This window comes from Rhodamnia argentea, chromosome 2, assembly GCF_020921035.1.
Source record: "Rhodamnia argentea isolate NSW1041297 chromosome 2, ASM2092103v1, whole genome shotgun sequence".
In the NCBI taxonomy this organism is placed as follows: domain Eukaryota; kingdom Viridiplantae; phylum Streptophyta; class Magnoliopsida; order Myrtales; family Myrtaceae; genus Rhodamnia; species Rhodamnia argentea.
The window spans coordinates 25,122,210-25,141,264 of NC_063151.1; the positions used below are offsets into that span (position 1 = coordinate 25,122,210).

The window sequence follows — 19,055 nt, forward strand, 5'->3', positions numbered from 1 at the left end:
TGCCGGTGGCTCGGCCCACAAGGATATCCTAACATTAGTATGCGCATACCCACAAGTCCCTCAATGGGCTCATAGCGATATTGAGCATCAACACAACTCATAGTAGTATTTTTACAATTCACAAAACAATTCAGAATCAATATCACAAGTTGGTTTCTCAACTAAAACCGATAGCCTTTTCGCAAAAACTCACCGCTAGAAATACTTTTGTAAAGCACTTCCCAAATCATTTTCGAAACTCATTCCACAAGCTAATTTGCAACTTAATGCACATGTATATAAACAAGTATATAATGAAAATGACTTTCACCATACCTTTCCTAACACATTTATAAAACTATTCACAAATTAGTACAAATAACCTTTCGTAATGGCTGTCATACGGACTTTTTAAACCATTTCAAATAGCAAATGTGGTAGCAAATGCCCGATCCGAAGTTATGCATTAAATATGCTATAAACATCACTTTTCCCTTTTAGTGAAATCACACTTTTCACATAATACATCTCATACTTTTTATTTTTCAAAATATGCATTTACTAATTCAAAGAAGAGATAGCACCACTCACCTGGAAAAGCCAAAAACTAACTTAGGATTGTTACTCGAGCCGACACACTCGTGTTCCTATCGGATATAATGAAAACCAGTATCAAAAACTGAATAACAAGCTACTCTACAGCATGAATTGACTGAAAAATGTCTATTTGTCACTAAGACGACACCTACGCACCAACAAAACGCTCGCTCATGAGGAACACGCATGTTGTCCGCTACACGCAGCTTGCGCGTTAAACTTAAACGGACCATAACTCCCTCCTCCGAGCTTCGATTTAAACGAACTTATAGTCCAAAGAAAGCTCTTTTAATGTATAACAAAACCCCCAACACAGCTCATCCAGAATTTATCCAAAAATCGGCAAGAACGGACGCAACATGTTCTGGTCGCGCACTGTTCACTGCACGTGTCAAACTTCCAATTTTTGTTTCGGACAAACCACAAGTCCAAATCGAGTTCTGTAAAGTCCCACAGCACCACAACACCCTAAAATATCGTTACCCTAAAGAATCTCAACTTAACGACTCCAAAATCTGACTTCGCGGCTCAATTTTTCCCATAAATCCGAATTTGAGCCCTAAAAACGAGAACCATTCCGATTATACGAACGAGGAGCGCAAGCACTTACCGAGCCTTGTGAATCGAAGTTGAATCGTCTTGAAGGGCATCCGATTCTCGTACACCATCTCTTTCTTCTTCTTCTTCTTTTTCTTCTTCTTCTCTGCCGAGTGTTTTCTCTCTCCCCGTTGCTGCCCCTCTTTTCTTTTATAATATGAGCCCCTTTTCTTCTTTGACTTTTCAACCCTTTCCTTTTCTTTTTTTTTTTTTTTTGACTTTGTCAAAACCATATTTTACACCAACGACGGCGCCGGCGGGGATGAATATCTCCGTCGCCTGTGCAGAGAGCAAAGCCATGTTTGCTATCTCGTCGCAAGAGTTGATGTTGAGAGAGAGAGAGAGAGGGTGAGGCGGGGTTCTAGTGTGATTTATATTTGCTTTTATGTCGTACGAAATACGAGGGGATAAACGTGAGCACACGAATCGGTGAAGACAAAAGAGGCACCACCGCGGTCTTAAATACAAGAGATTAGTTTACGACGGTTGATCGTTGTTAGTGCCCCCGTATCCCGCTAATCAGATGATGTAACGACAGGATAATTAAATTTCAGAAGAAAATCAAACCTCAAACCTTTTTTTTTTTCCAAGAAGAACAGAAATTCAAGTTACAATTTTCTCTCCTCTGTATATAGTTCAGCCAAATTTCAATATGAATAAATTGCAAACCAAACTGAAGATGACTAGCTTCTCTAAATGCTTGACTTTGGAAAGACTCGTAGTGAAGGATCGTGGAAGGCTGGTTGAAATTGACCCATCCATTAGGATGCTGCTGCATTTGAAGCACTTGGAAATTAATGCGTGTAGTGGTTTGTGGGTGCTTAAAGGAGCTCCAACCATGCTCAATCTGGGCACGGTACATCAATAATGGCCAAACTCATTGAGCCATCTAATGCCTCTATCAACGCTAAGGATGGAAAAGTTGGAACTACTTGAGCTTCCGGATTCAATAGGAGATATATCTTATCTTCAAGAGTTATTTTTGAGTGATTCATCCGTAGAGTAACTTTCGAAGTCAATTGAAAAGCTGAAATCTCTAGTTGAGTTGAATATATCTCGCATGAACATTATAGAGCTGCCCGACTCGATTGGAGAGCTTAAGAGATTGGAGATCTTAAGAGATTGGAGGTACTATTCATGGAAAGCTATAAATTGAGAAAGCTACCTAAGGCAATAGGGATGTTGGAGAAGCTTGAATATTAAGAAGCTAGCTATTGCAGATTTTTGGAGGCAGAAATTCCGATGGAAGTTGGGGCACTATTATCATTGAAAATCCTAAGCTTAGGAGATACCTGTATTTCTGAAGTGCCGCCAACTATTAGTCAGCTTTCTCCACTTCGGGATTTGGGTTAGCGTAATTGTCATGAGCTTTAACTGTTGCCGGAGCTTCCTACAAGTTTGACATCTTCGTACATTTTATCTTCATCTTTACGGAGGATTTCGGATCTGTCAAGCCCGACCAACTTAGAATATTTGGTTTTGTCTGATCATGATCGTTTTAGATATCTTGACATGCCTAATGCACCACCAAACGCATGCCAAGTTCAAGATCTGCAGTGGATTGGGAGCTTAACTAAGTTGACATCTTTGAGATTGAACCTCTCAGACATGACCATATTGCCTGCCGACTTTAGTACCCTTACCGAACTCCGAAATGTTGAATTACCAGCCTCCACCTTTCAATGTCTCGAGTGGATTCCCCCGGAAATTGAGATGTTGAGGTTCTTTGATCTTGAGTCCACAGATGGATGGTCATGCCTTCACACCTTCGGATATCTGTTCCTAATACGAGTAACCAGGTCATGCTTGATAGAAATTCCACTGGATGTGCTTGGACAGTTGGAGAACCTTGGCCACTTGCATATATTGGACTGTCAATTCCTTGAGAGACTATCTCACGTACAAAGCTTAACAAAGCTGGGGTATTTGGGGGTTACTAATTGCCCGACGCTAGTTGAGATTCAAGGCCTCGAGCAATCAGAATCACTCGGAGATTTTATGCATTGCTTCCTGCCCATCCTTAAAAGAGCTACCAGATCTTTCCAGCTTTAGTAACCCGGCAATGTTGCAATTATCTCGTTGCGACTCGTTGGAAAGTTTGCCTGTTGTAGCGAATACGGAAACATGTCTGTTTTCTCATGCAGGATGCTGCCTCATGTTGTTTCATAACCCTTGTCAGCTTTTGGATCAGGAAGGTTGTGAGGGGCAGCTTACAATCCCCAACCAGAAATTTCTCATCATCTTTTCTATTTATAGGTTGTGTATACATAACGTTCTTGCCCTTATTCTGAGATTGAAAAATAGCCGCACTTAGCTATTTTTTAAGTTCTCGTACGCAAGATGTGATGCGACTCTCATCTTTTCGCTGCTAGTTATTTGGATCATTTGCCACCAAAATTTCTAAATCGCCTTGGAAAAGTTCTCCACTTCCTCAGCAATGAAGAAACGAAGGAGCTCCTCCGCCTGTAAATCGGAGGTTGCCACAATTACCCGGCCAGACTTTGAACTTAGTTTTGGCCAGACTTTGAACTTAGTTTTTCTCACGTGTTGTTTTCCCCTCTCTTCGTGTTCACGTTAAAATTACGTAGAGTCTGAAAAATGCAAGTCAATGCCAGGTTGATTGTGGCTCGACTTCAATCGATTGGAAACTTCGGCGTGATTACCATCCTTGTACATTAAACAATCCAACGACGATCAAGAAAGGCAAAAGAACTTGATTTTAGGTCTTCAAGCCGAGGTCTAGCACAGGCTCGAATGCTCGATTGCGGCCTCTGGTAGTTGATGGCAGGAGATCTCAAAGAAGAAGTTTGGTTTTGACTTTTCACAACATTGAATCAAGTCACTAAGAAAGAATGGTGCAAGAGTAAGAGCTAGAACTATGCCGTGACTTGATAAAGAGATTAATATCTGGTTGGGGGAACCACTGCACAAACCCTATTCATGGACTGGTACAAAGGAAATATCTAGTCGGACACAAGACATACAGCAAAGGACACAACAGCAGAAATTAATTGTTGTAAACATCTCTCTAAAATATAAGATTTTTATCAGAATGTGAAACAAGTAATGAAGCCGACGAGGTAATTGTCTCAGCCAGTGGGCAAAGAAAAGTAATACTAGTCAAAATAGTCCACACTTCAAATATTACGGTGCCAGGTTGATCGTGGCTTGACTTTAACCGATCAGAAACCTCGACGCGATTGTAGTCAAAACAAGCGAATGACGATCGAAAAAGGAACAAAAGTCGATCTTAGGTCTTAAAGTCGAGGTTTAGAAGGATCCGAATACTCAATCGCAGGTCTGACAGTGGATGGCAAAAGATCTCAAAGAAGAAGCATGGTTTTGACTGCATTCAATCTATGTTACGAGAAAGTAAAGGAATTTGAATAAGAAATGTATGATTACATGATAAAGAGGTTAATGTGTGAATGGACAACCACTACATAGAGCCTATTTATAGACTCGTACAAATGATACAACAACAGAAATTAACATACGTGAACATATCTACTTGCAACTTCCCTCTTCATGCCAGCTAATCCCCACCTAACGCCGAAGACCGATAACCTTGACACTCTTATGTGAAACGGATAGTATAATCAACGAAGTAATTGTCTCGGTCAGCAGGCGAAAGTAATACTTGTCGCGAAACTCCAAACTTCATAGTCATATAATGGCAACATTTCGCTACATCAATATGACACAGGAAACTTCCAGTTCATCCATATTTATAGATAACAACACATGTCAATCTTGTAACTCTCTTAAAAAATTCTCGACATAGGTAAAGAAGCATTTAGTACATATCATTTTTTTAGAAAAAAACGGAAAACTTGGAAAAGGTGGAATTAACCTTAATTAGTAAAACTCTTATTTAATAATGAATAAAATATCACATTTATATTCATACACGACCAACAAACGCAAAATCAAATGAATATTCTATCGCGAATCGACCATTGTAGATTGTCTAATACTTACATTGGAGTTAGGGGGATAATCAAGATAATTTCACTTCTTGTCTTGCACTAAACAAGATAAAGAGTACTTCTGGCGTGGGAGAGAGACCTCCGCTAGCAGAATTCTGTGCAGATCATGTCCAAAACTTAATTGCTACCAGATGGAGAGGGTAGATCAAATGCCTCACAAGCCCAAAACCCTACTTTCTACAAATCATGTTCCTGGCCCAGTTCGAGAGCCACAAACCCAAACCCAATACTTCATCATACTCCGCAACAAGACTGCCAAAAGACAAGTTAAATGGAAACAAATCAAAGCCATTACTAATGTGGAAGTTTTGTGAGTTTTTCCCTGGTCGCACAATGGAAGGAAATGGCTCTTTGTTATGCTTTCTAGCTTTTCCAATAAGCATGCTCTCTAGCCATCTAGGAGAGATCGTCACATGATTACAGCAGTATCTCGACCAAGATTGTCAAAACCACAGACACACTTCATTCGGCTCTTAAGGTTATTGGGTTCTCTCTTTGCTCCAAAAGCAAACCGGTGTGGGAAGACACGTTAAAAACAAGTTAGAGAGAACAATTGCCGAAAAAGTTCATGATAAAGTGAGGGTAATTCGTAAAATATTAAAAGTATGAGCAGAAACGGAGATTCTTCGACATCGTATGTCATATGGCTGGTGAAAGTAAACAATGCACTTCCTATTGGGAAGTCTTGTGAGTATTTTTCCAAGTTGCATTACAAATTATTGGGGTGGATGGGGTCAATCATGGTATGATATGACCCGGATCTGTAAGGAGCCCACATCTATCAATCGGCACTTGAAACGTTGTGCTAGTACTCTTGCCCTAAGCATCAATCTGCGATTACCAAAGCTTCCGAAATACTTTGACCGTCATTGTAATCAAGCCCTTTTGACTCCATGATCTTGTTGTTAATTTCAGTTATGTTTTAGTCGAACCCTGTAAGAGTTCGGCATCTTTCATGAAATGTGGGCAGTATGGTCGATAGTCTGGTTGAAAACTATATCAAAAACCAAGGATCAATCAAAAGTACATTTGCCTGGCCATGAAAGAGGCTTTCTTATTGGTTTTACAAGTGGTGATTCTTTCCACAAAATTTGACATTCCATAAGATCTCATGGTACAAGTGCAACGTGTGATGTGCTTGGTGTATTTGTTGGGAAAATTATCCAAAAAGTCCTAAACTTATTTCACTTTTACCAATTCAAACATAAACCTTTCAATTTTGCCAATTGAGTCATAATCTTTTGCATTTATGCCAATTCAGTCCATTAGGCCGATTTAGATTGGAAATCGCTGACGTAGATGTCATCCATCTTGCGTAGCATGGCCAGCACTACGTTGACAAAATTTATGACTAACTTTTGAATATGTTATATTTTTATTTTATTTTCTTTTTTCCTTCTTCCTCTGGCCCATAAAACGAATATTATAAGTGATCACATCAAAGTGGTGATCATTAGGAGTGTGTGGTAATTGATACATCACTTGGCAGGCCTGACATCCCATGTCTAAATTTGGAACGTTATAAAAGAAGATGCATAACATTATACGGCATGTAAAACAAACCAGCCCTTCATTTCCCTGCTTCCTTTTCTCTAACCCCACCAAACACAAGCAGAGCCTATTCTCAAGTCAACTCTATAATTTTCTTAGTTAAACTTGGAAAATTCTAATTGTCTTTCACGTTAAACTCTAAATGTTCTCAATTATTTTCACCTAATCCCATTAACTCTCACTCTCTTACACGTAAGATCTCATAGTCTAAATGATTGCACTTGATTCCCTCACCCTCACTCTCGCTCTCTTATACTTTAAACGACGCACTTTAAATCCCACTTCACTACGCCGAACTTGTAGTCAAAGTGTTGTAATATAACACGGAGTAATAGGATCTTGCAAATGAAGGCAATGCGAAAAGTCCAGATGTCTAAGTTTGGAACATTAGAAACGAAGATACATAACATTACACGACATGTAAAACAAACTAGCCCTTCATTTCCTTGCTTCCTTTTCTCTAACCCCATCAAACACAAGTAGAGCCTACTCTCAAGTCAACTCTATAATTTTCTTAGTTAAACTTGCAAAATTCTAATTGTCTTGCACGTTAAAATCTAAATGTTCTTAATTATTTTCACCTAATCCCATGAACTCTCACTCCCGTACACGTAAGATCTCACAGTCTAAATGATTGCACTATATCCCCTCGCCCTCGCCCTCGCCCTCGCTCCCTTATAAGTTAAACCCCATACTTTAAATCCCACTTTACTACGCCGAACTTGTAGTCAAAGCAATCACTTTTGCTCTGCAAGAAGAATTTGGGGCGTGTTTTGTAATAATGTGGGGGGAAAATTATCCCATCAATCCTAAATTTATTACATGAATGCTAATTCAGTTCTAATTTAATTTTAAACTTTTTCCCAAAATTTCAGTATAGTCCTTTCGATCAATTTTTGCCAGAAAATCACTAACATGGTGTGTGCCATGTAAAATGGTCGGTGATGACTAAACCGTTACATATGCAATTTCCCGTCAATATTGATCGAAAGGACTATATTTGAATATCACGCAATGATATAGGAGTAAATTAGCAAAACTGAAAAGTTAGGAACTAAATTGGCATTCGTAAATAGGTTCAGAGTTGATTGGGTAATTTTCCCTCTAATGTCTCTATCATGTATACTTGCTTCTCTAAAATGTCAAACAAAGATAAATCATTACTAAATACTCATGCCCCATAAAAATAATACATTCTAGCTTGGCGACATTACGAGACATCAATCAAAAGGACACTCATTCCAAGCACCTTGATGACTTTATAATTTAACTCGCATGGCTTTGTCGGGGTTAACATTGCGACATTTTCGTCCTAACTAATCTATTATAAGCTTCTGGTGATGGAATCAATGTCGTCCAGTCGAGGTTTGCCGTCCATCCTCGGAAACAACCTGCGAACAATTTCTTAGACAACACCGGAGGGCTAAAGTACACTAGAAGTGTCAAAATTTACGTACGGCGCTCACTTTAGTGCCAAAATTTTCAAAACGATCACTTAAGTGCCAACTTCTTTTAAAAACAATCATTTCAGTGCCAACTCCAATTTGAACTGATGTGGCTTGCCGGAAATCCGACACGTGCTATTTTTTTGTTAATATTTGAGCCGACGTGGCTCGGTGGAGTTAACATTAAAGTGATCATTTAAAAAAAAAATTGATACTTAAATGATCATTTTTTTTAAAAAAAAAATTGGCATTTAAGTGATCGTTTTGAAAGTTTTGACACTAAAGTGATCGTTTCTAAAAAAAATTGGCACTTAAGTGATCATTTTGAAAGTTTTGACACTAAAGTGAGCGTCGTACACAAGTTTTGACACTTGTAGTGTACTTAAGCCACACCAGAGAGAAAGCAAAATGCCCACTACCTTAAGTTAGTTCCAGTCGAGATTTCAAACTGACATTTTTCTCGTCCTTCCACTAGGAAATTGATGCTCAAAATTTCATGAACCGGTTCAGGATACTCCTTCAACACCGTGATCATTCGAGTTATTCCCACGGTAAAACCGAACCCAAAATGCGCCTCACATAAATCCAGATCACTTTGCAACAAAAATTTTAGTATACTATAAGCGCAGAACCCATTTGATGTGATTTCAGGGAAAAGTGTAAAAAAAGTCCTAAACCTACTACATTAGTGCAAATTCAGTCATAAACCTTTTTTTGATGCCAATTTAGTCCTAAACCTTGTGTATTTGTGCCAATTTAGTCCTAAACCTTTTGTATTTGTGCCATTTAAGTCCTAAACCTTTTATTAGTACCAATTCAGTCCTAAACATTTTATAATAGTGCCAATTTAGTCCTAAAAATTTTGCATTTATGCTAATTAAGTTAATTTGGCCAATTTTGATTGGAAATCACTGGCATTGACGTCAACTATCCTACGTGGCATGGTTGGTGCTAATGTGGATTTTTTTTTTATATTTTAAATAATTTTTAAAAATAATTTGAAAAAAATGCTTAAAAAATTATTTAAAATATTAAAATAATATTAGAAAATGTCCAAGTTAGCGCTAGCCGTGTCATGTAGGACAATTGATGTCCACGTCAACGATTTTCGATCAAAATTGGCCGGATTAACTCAATTGGTATAAATATAAAAGATTTAGGACTAAATTGACAATAATACAACAGGTTTAGGACTAAATTAACACCAATAATGGGTTTAGGATTTAATTGACACAAATGTAAAAGGTTTAGGATTGAATTGACACTAATGCAATAGATTTAAGATTTTTGTTTACACTTATCCCTGTGATTTCAAGTGGAATGCACGTGAGAAAGAAACGAAAGAAGATGACTGCCGTGTTTTAAGCGCCACCCCTTGACATGATGATAGAAACAAATTAGGCTTGGAAGCACTACCAAGAAACTCTATTGGAAGACACTCCTTGTGCTCGGATGCTGGCGAGAGAAAAGACGAGAGGAGAATGCGTTACGACTCGCACTTGATTTATGGAGTCTACTATGAATTGTTATATCTTATGATATATAATATTTTATATTGCACTATAAATAAACAATTGAACTCGTTCTTTGGCGGGACATCCCTGGAAAATTAACAGACTAATTAGTCGTCGAAAAAATGTTAAACAAAGTACTAATGACGCATAGGTTTTTAAAAGGAGAATTCCCCTCCGATGACCGTAGGCGAATGAAGCCAAAGTTTTTATTAAGGATTTTTCTTTTCTCTTTTCTCTTCTTTTTGCTTTTGGGTTAAAAGCAACACCCTCATATATCGGCTATTAAACTGTAACGGCAGAGTAGGACAGAAAAAAAAAATAATAAAGAGAACAGAAAAAGAGAGACCATGGCGGCTTTGTGATTATTTTCGATCTCTTTGTGCCATGTTCTTGAAAGGAGATCATCATTATATTCGTGCCTTCTTCGGAGTCTAGTGAATTCGTAGAGCGGCTCTGCGTGGAGACGTAACCCACATTTGGGTGAATTTCGATATTAAATTCTTTAGCACGTTCTTTCGATTATGTTTATTTATTTTTATATTTTGCCGGTGTAGGTTATTTATAGAAGTTATTTTTTCTGAAATCAGTGTGTGATTTCTAACAATGACTTACTCGAGAGTCCCAGCGAAGGTCCTTCCGAATAGATTCCGATCAAACTTGAAATTCTTAAATTGCCAAGTGGTAACATTTCGTGGTTATATTTTGTCCATGTTGATGTGCGATATATTTTGTCCTCCTTTGAAATTTATACTTGAAAAGTTGGGATGCTTGTCCCACCAAGACTCAAAAGTCTTTATGTGACGTCCTGTTAGAACGCGTGATTGCTATTATTTTCTTTGGGATATGATAAAAAAAAAGGTGCCAAGACAATGCCACGAAAAAAGAAAAGCACAAGTGATTTACTACACTGCAAATTACAAACGACGTCCTCTCCAGGAATCGCTGATCAGACTAGGAAGAATCGCACAAACCGGTATATTCCAAACTGACATTTTTCTCTTCCTCTCCCTGAGAAATTTACACGCAAAATTTTCATGAACCGGTTCCGCGGATTCCTTGAACGTTGTTGTGCTCATTCAAGTAATTCCCACGGTAAAAACCGAACCAGAAAATTTGCTTGGATAAACTGGCTGGTATATTTACCGGCACACAGCTCGCTTGATGCGATTTCAAGGGGAATGCACGTGAGAAGGAACAAAAAAATGATGATTAACGTGTTTTAATAGAAACAATGCGGCTTGAAAGGGGAAAAGTATAAAAAAAAAAAAAAGTCCTAAACTTATTGTATTGATGCCAATTCAGTCCTAAACCTTTTTTTGATGCCAATTCAATCACAACCCTTTTGCATTGGTGCTAATTCAGTCCTAAATCTTTTAGATTGATGTCAATTGAGTCCTAAACCTTTTGGATTGGTGCCAATTCAGTCCTGAATTTTTTGCATTTGTACTAACTGAGTCAATTTAATTAGTTTTGAAAATCACCGATATAAACGTAGGTTGTCTTACGTGGAACGGCCGACGCATCTTTGATATTATTTTTGTGAAATGTTTTAAATAATTTTTTGAAAATAATTTAAAATTTTTTCAAATGATATTTAAAAAAAAAAAATCTATGACAACGCCAGTCATTCCACGTAGGACAAGTGACGTCTACGTTAGCGATTTCTGACCAAAATTAACTGGATTTACTCAATTGGTATAAATGCAAAAAATCGTAGGACTAAATTGGCATAAATACAAAATGTTTAGGACCCAATTGACATCAATAAAAGATTTATGATTGAATTGGCACAAACGCAAAAATTTTAGGCCTGAATCGGCACAAAAAAAGTTTAATACTAAATTGTATAAATGCAATAAATTTAAGATTTTTTTAACACTTTTTAGGGCTTGAAAGCACTACCAATAAACTCTATTGGATGACACTCCTTGGATGCTAACGAGAGAAAAGACAGGAGAAGAATGCGTTGTGACTCGCATATCACTTGACGTTATTTTTTTTATTAATAATTATATTATTATGACATAAAATATCTATATCATTTTGAAATAAACAATTGAACTCATTCTTTGGCGAGACATCATCGGCAGCATTACACGAGATTAGTGTCATTTCTGTCGCAATTTGTTCATCGTCTAGTCATCATTTGTTTGGTCGCCATCACTAGAAAATTAAAAATAATAATTAGTCGGTGTGAAAATGGTTTAAAAAAGGACTAAGGACGCAAAGGTCCTTCGGAGAAGACAAATGTTCACCGTGTCTTCTAAGTTTCTAGGAAATGTCCAGGTTATTTCGCCTGACAAGACGCGTCATTAGAAGATAAGAAGAACATCAGTGTGGGGTTTAGGAGTTGAACATTTGGTAATCCATCTTAATCGCAGCGAGACCACGAGGATTGACCCGATGATCACGGCGAAAGTTTTATGATAAGGTGTTCTTGAGTTTTGCCTCGAAATTGTCACTATTCTAAATAATGAAGCAATTTTCCCCGACCCAAAGAAAAGAGGGATAGGGAACAGTTAATGCCAAAAACCACAAATTTTGCATTAAGAAATACATTTAAAACAAAAACTTCAATTTACACCCTCTATTTTCTGTAATTGCTGGACTCCCAAGGTACGAAGTGGACGTAGAGAATGCTTATTGTTACAACTTTTTATTTTTATTTTTGTTTCAATTATAAGATGTCTCTTTTAATTTTGGCCGGATGGGGTAACCAAAGTAAAACAAAAAAAAAAAAAGACTAAGAGGAAGAGATTATCTTAGGGAAAAAATTCAAAAAACAACCTCAAGTGTCCCCATTTTCTCAAATAAGGGCATGAAATGGATTTTATTTCAAATAAAGGCCTGAAGTGTCATCATTGTCTCAAAGAGACCTCAAGTGGCTATGGTTGTTTCAATTAAGGGCCTCATCTCGCCTGTTAGCCGGCCGGCCAAATTTTCCTGCCAATTAGGGGCATTATTGTAAAAGTATAAATTTAACCTAACTTTTTGTTAAATTAAATTAAAACAAAAAAAATTAAAAGAAAGTTAAAAACACAAGTAGGAGGATCGACCTCCCGCTTGTGGCCGTCGGGGTTGTCGGCGCCTTGGCGAGGGCCGACGAACCCCGCCGACCACATGTAAGGGCCTGCTGGGCCCCGCTCGAGCCGAGAGAGGGCCACGGCCATCAGCCGGGACTAGATCAAGGTAGACAGCGCTCTCTGGCCCACCCTCGGTCCCGGCTGATGGCCGCGGCCCTAGGCCAAACTTGGGTGAGGGCCGCCGACCGTCGCCCAAATCTAGGAGAGGGTCGCGGTCCTCTCCCGCTCGAGGCGAGGGCCGGCAAGCCCTCTCCCGACTCAATCCTCCTGCTCTCGTGTTTCTTTTTTTATTATTTTTTTCAAAATCTCTATAAAAAAAAAAGGGAAAAAAATAAGTTAAAATAGTAAATGACCAAGATGCCTTTAACCAAAGTGACTCAGGCTATTTTTTTAGACTAATATACTAACTTTAGGTCCTTATTTGAAACAATATGCACTTCAGGCCCTTTTTTTACATAATAAGGGCACTTCGGATCCTTATTTGAAACAGAGAGTGATTTATACAAAATACGTGATGATAATGCATGGATTTACAGTTGAAATTGCACCGTCCCGGATAGTATTGTCAAGGAAGCACTTTCCTTTCAATAATCATTAACATACCCAAAGGACTTTCCTTAGTTACCTTTTATTGCCTTTTCCTTTTGTTGCAAAACCTTTTTCTAACATTCAGATGGTACAGAAAATAATAAATAAAAAAGCATTATCAATGTCACAAACTCACTTTAATTTACATGATGAATTTGATACCCGGGCTTTTTGCAGATTCATGGAAAAATACTTCAAAGTTTAAAATAATCGTAAAAGAATCACAAATACTAGAAACGATTGTGTTGTCCTTTTCCGTCTCCAAATATCTACAAATGAAGTGGCATGTTTTTAAAGAATCTCCATCAAATAATTTCGAAATCTGATTTAAGTCTCTATGTCTCTACTTTCCTTTCAGTTTTGAATGTCTCCTGTTGTTAACAGAATTTTATCTTCTTTTGTCAGCACGCGAATGGTATTATTTTCTTTGGGAATCTAATCCCACCAACATTCATATTCTTTCTCTGACGTACTATTAGCACGCATGATTTATAGCTCTATAAAACAAACGACATCCTCTCCAGGAATCGTGCTGATCAGACTAGGAGAATCGTACCTACTAGAAGTAGTTCAACTCAGCAAATGGCGTTGGTGACGATGAAGAGGAAAAGGGACTCGGACGCAGCAACGTCCTCGTCGAAGAGTGGAGGTAACGAGTCACTGGGAGCTGAATTCGACGTGTTCTTGAGTTTTAGAGGGCCGGACACTCGCCTTAATTTTACCGATCACCTCTATCACTCCTTGAATGGAGCTGGAATTCGCGTCTTCATAGACAACGAAGAGATCCGAAAAGGCGAAATGGTTGGAGAAGAGCTTTGGCATGCGATCGACGACTCCAGAATTTACGTTCCCATCTTCTCCAGAGACTATGCATCGAGTGCGTGGTGTCTTCGCGAACTCGCCTACATGGTGGAATGCTCGAGAAGATCAACGGAGAAAGTGATTGTTCCCATTTTCCTTGATGTTGATCCTCGCGATGTTAAGCTCAGAACTGAATTATACAGTGATGCCTTGAAAAAGCATGAGGACAGGTTGGGCTACGATAAAGTGCAACCATGGAAGGAGGCTCTAACAGAGGTCGCTTCAATCGGTGGATGGGACTGCAGAGGTGAAAGGTACGAGAGTTTTGAGAACTTTTCATTAAGACTATATAATTCACTCCTCTTGCATATCTTCCAAAAGAAAAGAGAAAAGATGATTTCTGATTTCCTGGAGTTGATATTTATTTACAACTATTAGCTACAAGTGATCAGTAACTGTGATACCTGCATCTTTATCATGATTTAGGACAGAACATACATTTATCATCAACGAATTAATTTTCAAACACAGACAATTGTCCATGATGAAAATATTATCCGCTGACTAATCTTTCTAAGTAATACGTACTAACGATCATTTTTAGGAAATAAGATTTGTCTACTGGATGATTTTCCGCGAAACAAACGCAGCCATGAAAGACAGTTATATCCCCGCTCTCTAAGCACCCAACGAGGGAGTAGCGTTATAACTAATTCGAAATTTATTTTTGTTGGTTTAAATTTCCATCAATTCTCTTTTTTCGCACAGCATAAACGTGATGCTTGCATTAGTCAAGGATATTTCAGAGTGGTTATTTTGTCGTGAATGTGTTGTCATTTTTCGGGTTCAAGGTTCCATGCCGTGGGCTTTAACTTCCGATTGTTGTGTTTTTAACTTGGTAAATTTGCTAGAAATCTTGTGCTCTCTCTGTGTGCGTAATTTTGTTCCTTTCTCATTGTAAAAAGATATGATACATGTGTGTGTATAAATAAGATAGATCTTGGCCTTAATTTGCTTCGGCAGCTTACAAAAAATTTCTATTTCTGCCACTGTTGTGAACTCCGACTTTACATTCAGAAACTCCTGGAACTTGATGTCCTTTATGTTGTTACTCAATCTCAGTTTCTTGTATGGCAGGCAAGGAGAACTTATAAAACTTATTACCGATGAGGTTTCAATGAGACTGGCGAAAAGAGTTCGAGTAGTGCCTGATCTTTTGGTTGGTATTGATCATCAAGTGCAAAACGTGATGTATATGTTAGGCAAAGACTCTCTTGATGTACGGTTTGTCGTAATACAAGGAATGGGTGGAATCGGTAAGACAACTCTTGCCAACTTTGTTTTCAACCAAATCTCTTCTCAATTTGATGGTTGCAGCTTCCTATTAGATATTCGAGAATTATCACAGCGAGGTAAAATTGTGAAATTGTAAAAAAGATTATTGTCTGACATCCTCAATTCCAAATCCCTAGAGGTTCCCGATACTGACTTTGGGATCAACATGATTAGAGGGAGATGTCGCCACAAGAAAGTTCTTATTGTTCTTGATAATTTGGACAAAAGGGACCAGCTTGTGATGCTTGCAGAAAAGTGCGATTGGTTCGGTCCGGGAAGCAGAATCATAGTGACAACTAGGGACAGCAGTATTTTCACGAATAATGCCTCAATACATCCTAAAGAGTATTGCTTCTACGAAATGGAGGAGATGTATCATTCTTTTGCCATTCAACTTTTCAGTAGGCATGCATTTAAGAGCGATGCTCCTCCACGTGAATATGATAAAATAACATGAGAAATTGTGAAAATCACTGGTGGACTGCTGCTATCTCTTAAGGTCATCGGATCCTCACTTTACCGGAAGATAGATGAAGTATGGCATGAAGTATTAGCCAAGCTGAAGAAAACGCCTCACAAAGAAGTTCAAGAGGTATTGAAGTTAAGTTATGGCATGTTGGAATATGAGCAGAAAGAAATTTTCCTTGACATTGCATGTCACATGGCCGGTGAACGAATAGGTGATGCAATTGTTATGTGGAGGGCTTGTCAATTTTATCCAAATGAAGCCATCTCAGTTCTTATTAGTAAGTCTCTAATGAAAATGGAGAATGACCACATTTGGATGCATGACCAACTCAGAGATTTAGGGAGGGAACTTGTTCGTAGTGAGAGCATCAAGCATCCTGGAGAGCGTAGTAGAATATGGTGTACCACTATAGCCATGGATGTTATTCGAAAGGAACAGGTATGTATTGATTAAATTTCTACTTTACACTTTGTATAGAAAATCGAGTAGGACGGTATCTATTAGATTACTACATAGATGGTAGTTCAGTAGTAAAGAGGTCACACTATCTTCCATAAGGTCACAAGTTTGAGTCATGTCATGAGCAGACCTCTGCCAGCTTGTGTATTAGGCATTTGCTACCTCAATGGTTTCATACACCTACGGGTGGGCTGAATAATTATGACTCAAACCAAACACTGCATAGAAGGTGTGACACTCTTATGATGATGCCTCCGTAGGTAGCTGCACTATAGTCCCTCTCTAGCTTTTTACTAAGAAAAAGAAACATTTTATGCTAATTTCATGGAACTTTTCTATTTTCACCATAGCTTAGGCTAATTGAGCTCTAATTTCCTTTACCAGGGAACCAAAGAAATAGTGGCACTCAAACTCGGGGGACAATCTCAAGCGTGCAATATTTCAGGTGAAGATATTTCAAGGTTGGTAAATTTAAGGTTCCTTGAATTGGACGGAGGAAACTTTGTAGGGGACTTCCAAAATCTCCTCTTGGAGCTAAAATGGCTCTCTTGGCAAAATTGTCCTTCGGAGTTCCAAGCTACAACTTTTCTCCTAGCTATCTAGTTGTCCTCAAAATTTCAGAATCTGATATTACAAATGATTGGGGTGGATGGAGCCAAATCATGGTACGATACTATGTAATATGAGCAATTTACATATACTCTTTCTTTATGCATAGTGAATTTGATGATCCTTATACGTTCTTGCATGAGTAATTTTACAGGGAGAAGGTAGGTTAAAAGCTCTGCATCTCGTGAGTTGTAGAAGGTTGATCAAGACGCCTAGCTTCTCTACATGCTCGACTTTGGAGAGACTTGTTGTGAAGGATTGTGATAGGCTGGTTGAAATTGACCCATCCATTACTATGCTACAACATTTGAAGCACTTGGAAATTAAGGGGTGTATAGGGTTGAGGGTGCTTCAAGGAGCTCCAACCACGCTCAATTTAGGCACGGTATGCCAATCATTTGGTAATCTAAAGCATCTGTCAACACTAAGGATGGAAAATCTGGAACTCCTTGAACTTCCGGATTCATTAGGAGAGATGCATAGTCTTCAAGAGTTGTCTTTAAGTAATTCATCTGTGGAGAAACTTCCAGAGTCGATTGGGAAACTGAAATCTCTAGCCAAGTTGATTTTATCTCACACGAACGTTGTTGAGCTACCCGAGTCAATTGGAGAGCTTAAGAGATTGGTGACTCTAGACATCTTAGGATGTAAATTAAGAAAGATTCCCAAGGCAATAGGGATGTTGGAGAAGCTTGAAGAATTAGATGCAGCACATTGCAGATGTTTGGAGGGAGAAATTCCAATGGAAATTGGGGAACTATCATCTTTGAAAGAGTTATCTTTAGGGGTAACCCGTATTTCTGAAGTGCCACCAAGTATTAGTCGGCTTTCTCAACTTACGAGTTTGGTTTTGACTGGTTGTCCGGAGCTTCACCAACCGCCCGAGCTTCCTACGAGTTTGACAAAATTGAACATTTCGTCTTTAGCATTACACGGGATTCCGGATTTGTCATACCCGACAGACTTACGTCATCCGCACTTATCCGATCATGTTGGTCGAAGAAGATATGTTGATATGCCTCATGCACCCCTAAACGCATGCGAAGCTCAAGATTTTCAGTGCATTGGGAGGTTAACTAGGTTGTCAATGTTGACATTGGACCTTTTAGACGGGACCGCGTTGCCTGTTGACTTTGCAAATACCCTAACCGAACTCCAGTGTCTCGGATTACCAAGCTCCAACTTTCAATCTCTCGAGTGGATTCCACCCAATATTCGGGGGTTGATGTTTTTTGATCTTGAGTCCACAGATGTATGGTCAAACCTTCACACCTTCAAACATTTGTTCCATTTTGAAATATGCAGGTCGTCCTTAACCGAAATTCCACTGGATGCGCTTGGACAGCTAGAGAACCTTCAATGGTTAATGATATTCGACTGTCAATTTCTTGAGAGACTATCGCATTTACCAAGCTTAAGAAAACTGACATACTTGTTAATTGATGACTGCCCTCGGCTAGTTGAGATTCAAGGTCTTGAACGATCGGAATCCTTGGAGGAAATACGTATGCTTTACTGCCCGTTCTTGAAAGAGCTACCGAATCTTTCCAACTTACGTAAACCGAGCTGGTTGCAATTATCTGTTTGCGACTTGTTGGAAAGTTTGCCTGTTGTGAATAAGGAAACATGTCTTTTGAATGTTTTCGGATGCAAGATGCTGCCTCCCCATTCAAGTCCGGAATTTCAATGGTATGCTGAGCAAATGGCTTTCAATAGGAGTCTTGTCGTTGGGAAATTTGCTTAGTGATCTACTTCGTGCACGGATCATCTCCTCTATTTATAGATTGTGTATCATCGCGTTCTTGTCTTGTACCGAGATTGAAAAGTAGCTACACTTTGCTCTCTTTTAATTATTGTACTTAAGATGTGATGAGAGTCGATCTTTCCGCCATCACTTATTGTCAATACCTGGATTTTTATCGAATTCATTAAGCCAACCCATTTCTTTAGGCAGTGCTGATGTTGTCTGTGTGTAGAGTAATAAGAATAAGAGTTTTTCTTATCGATTTGCACTCGTGTTCTTGTTCCCACATTGATTT

General features: G+C 38.6%; 2 protein-coding genes across 2 annotated transcripts in view; both read left to right on the top strand.

Moving 5' to 3' along the window:
• LOC125313686 (disease resistance protein L6-like) overlaps nucleotides 1-15,936 on the top strand; it is a 35,948-nt gene extending 20,012 nt beyond the window's left edge. The window contains exons 5-8 of the mRNA XM_048273508.1: nucleotides 1,908-2,029; nucleotides 13,839-14,458; nucleotides 15,282-15,460; nucleotides 15,617-15,936. Of these exons, the coding sequence (XP_048129465.1) occupies nucleotides 1,908-2,029; nucleotides 13,839-14,458; nucleotides 15,282-15,460; nucleotides 15,617-15,936 (1,241 nt within the window). The remainder of the gene's footprint in view (nucleotides 1-1,907; nucleotides 2,030-13,838; nucleotides 14,459-15,281; nucleotides 15,461-15,616) is intronic.
• Nucleotides 14,971-18,408, top strand: LOC125313687 (disease resistance protein RPV1-like). Its single transcript, XM_048273509.1, has 4 exons — nucleotides 14,971-16,386; nucleotides 16,792-17,072; nucleotides 17,171-17,803; nucleotides 18,322-18,408. The coding sequence occupies exons 2-4, from the start codon at nucleotides 16,947-16,949 to the stop codon at nucleotides 18,406-18,408; spliced, it is 846 nt and encodes a 281-aa protein (XP_048129466.1). The 5' UTR covers nucleotides 14,971-16,386; nucleotides 16,792-16,946.
• The last annotated feature ends 647 nt before the right edge of the window (nucleotides 18,409-19,055 follow it).

Excerpts from the sequence above, each read along its gene's own strand:
- LOC125313687 (XM_048273509.1), top strand. The coding sequence starts at position 16,947 with ATGGCTCTCTTGGCAAAATTGTCCTTCGGAGTTCCAAGCTACAACTTT. Across the intron at positions 17,073-17,170 it reads GTGGATGGAGCCAAATCATG|GGAGAAGGTAGGTTAAAAGC; the intron begins GTACGATACTAT and ends GTAATTTTACAG. Across the intron at positions 17,804-18,321 it reads TGAAAGAGTTATCTTTAGGG|GTCGTCCTTAACCGAAATTC; the intron begins GTAACCCGTATT and ends TGAAATATGCAG.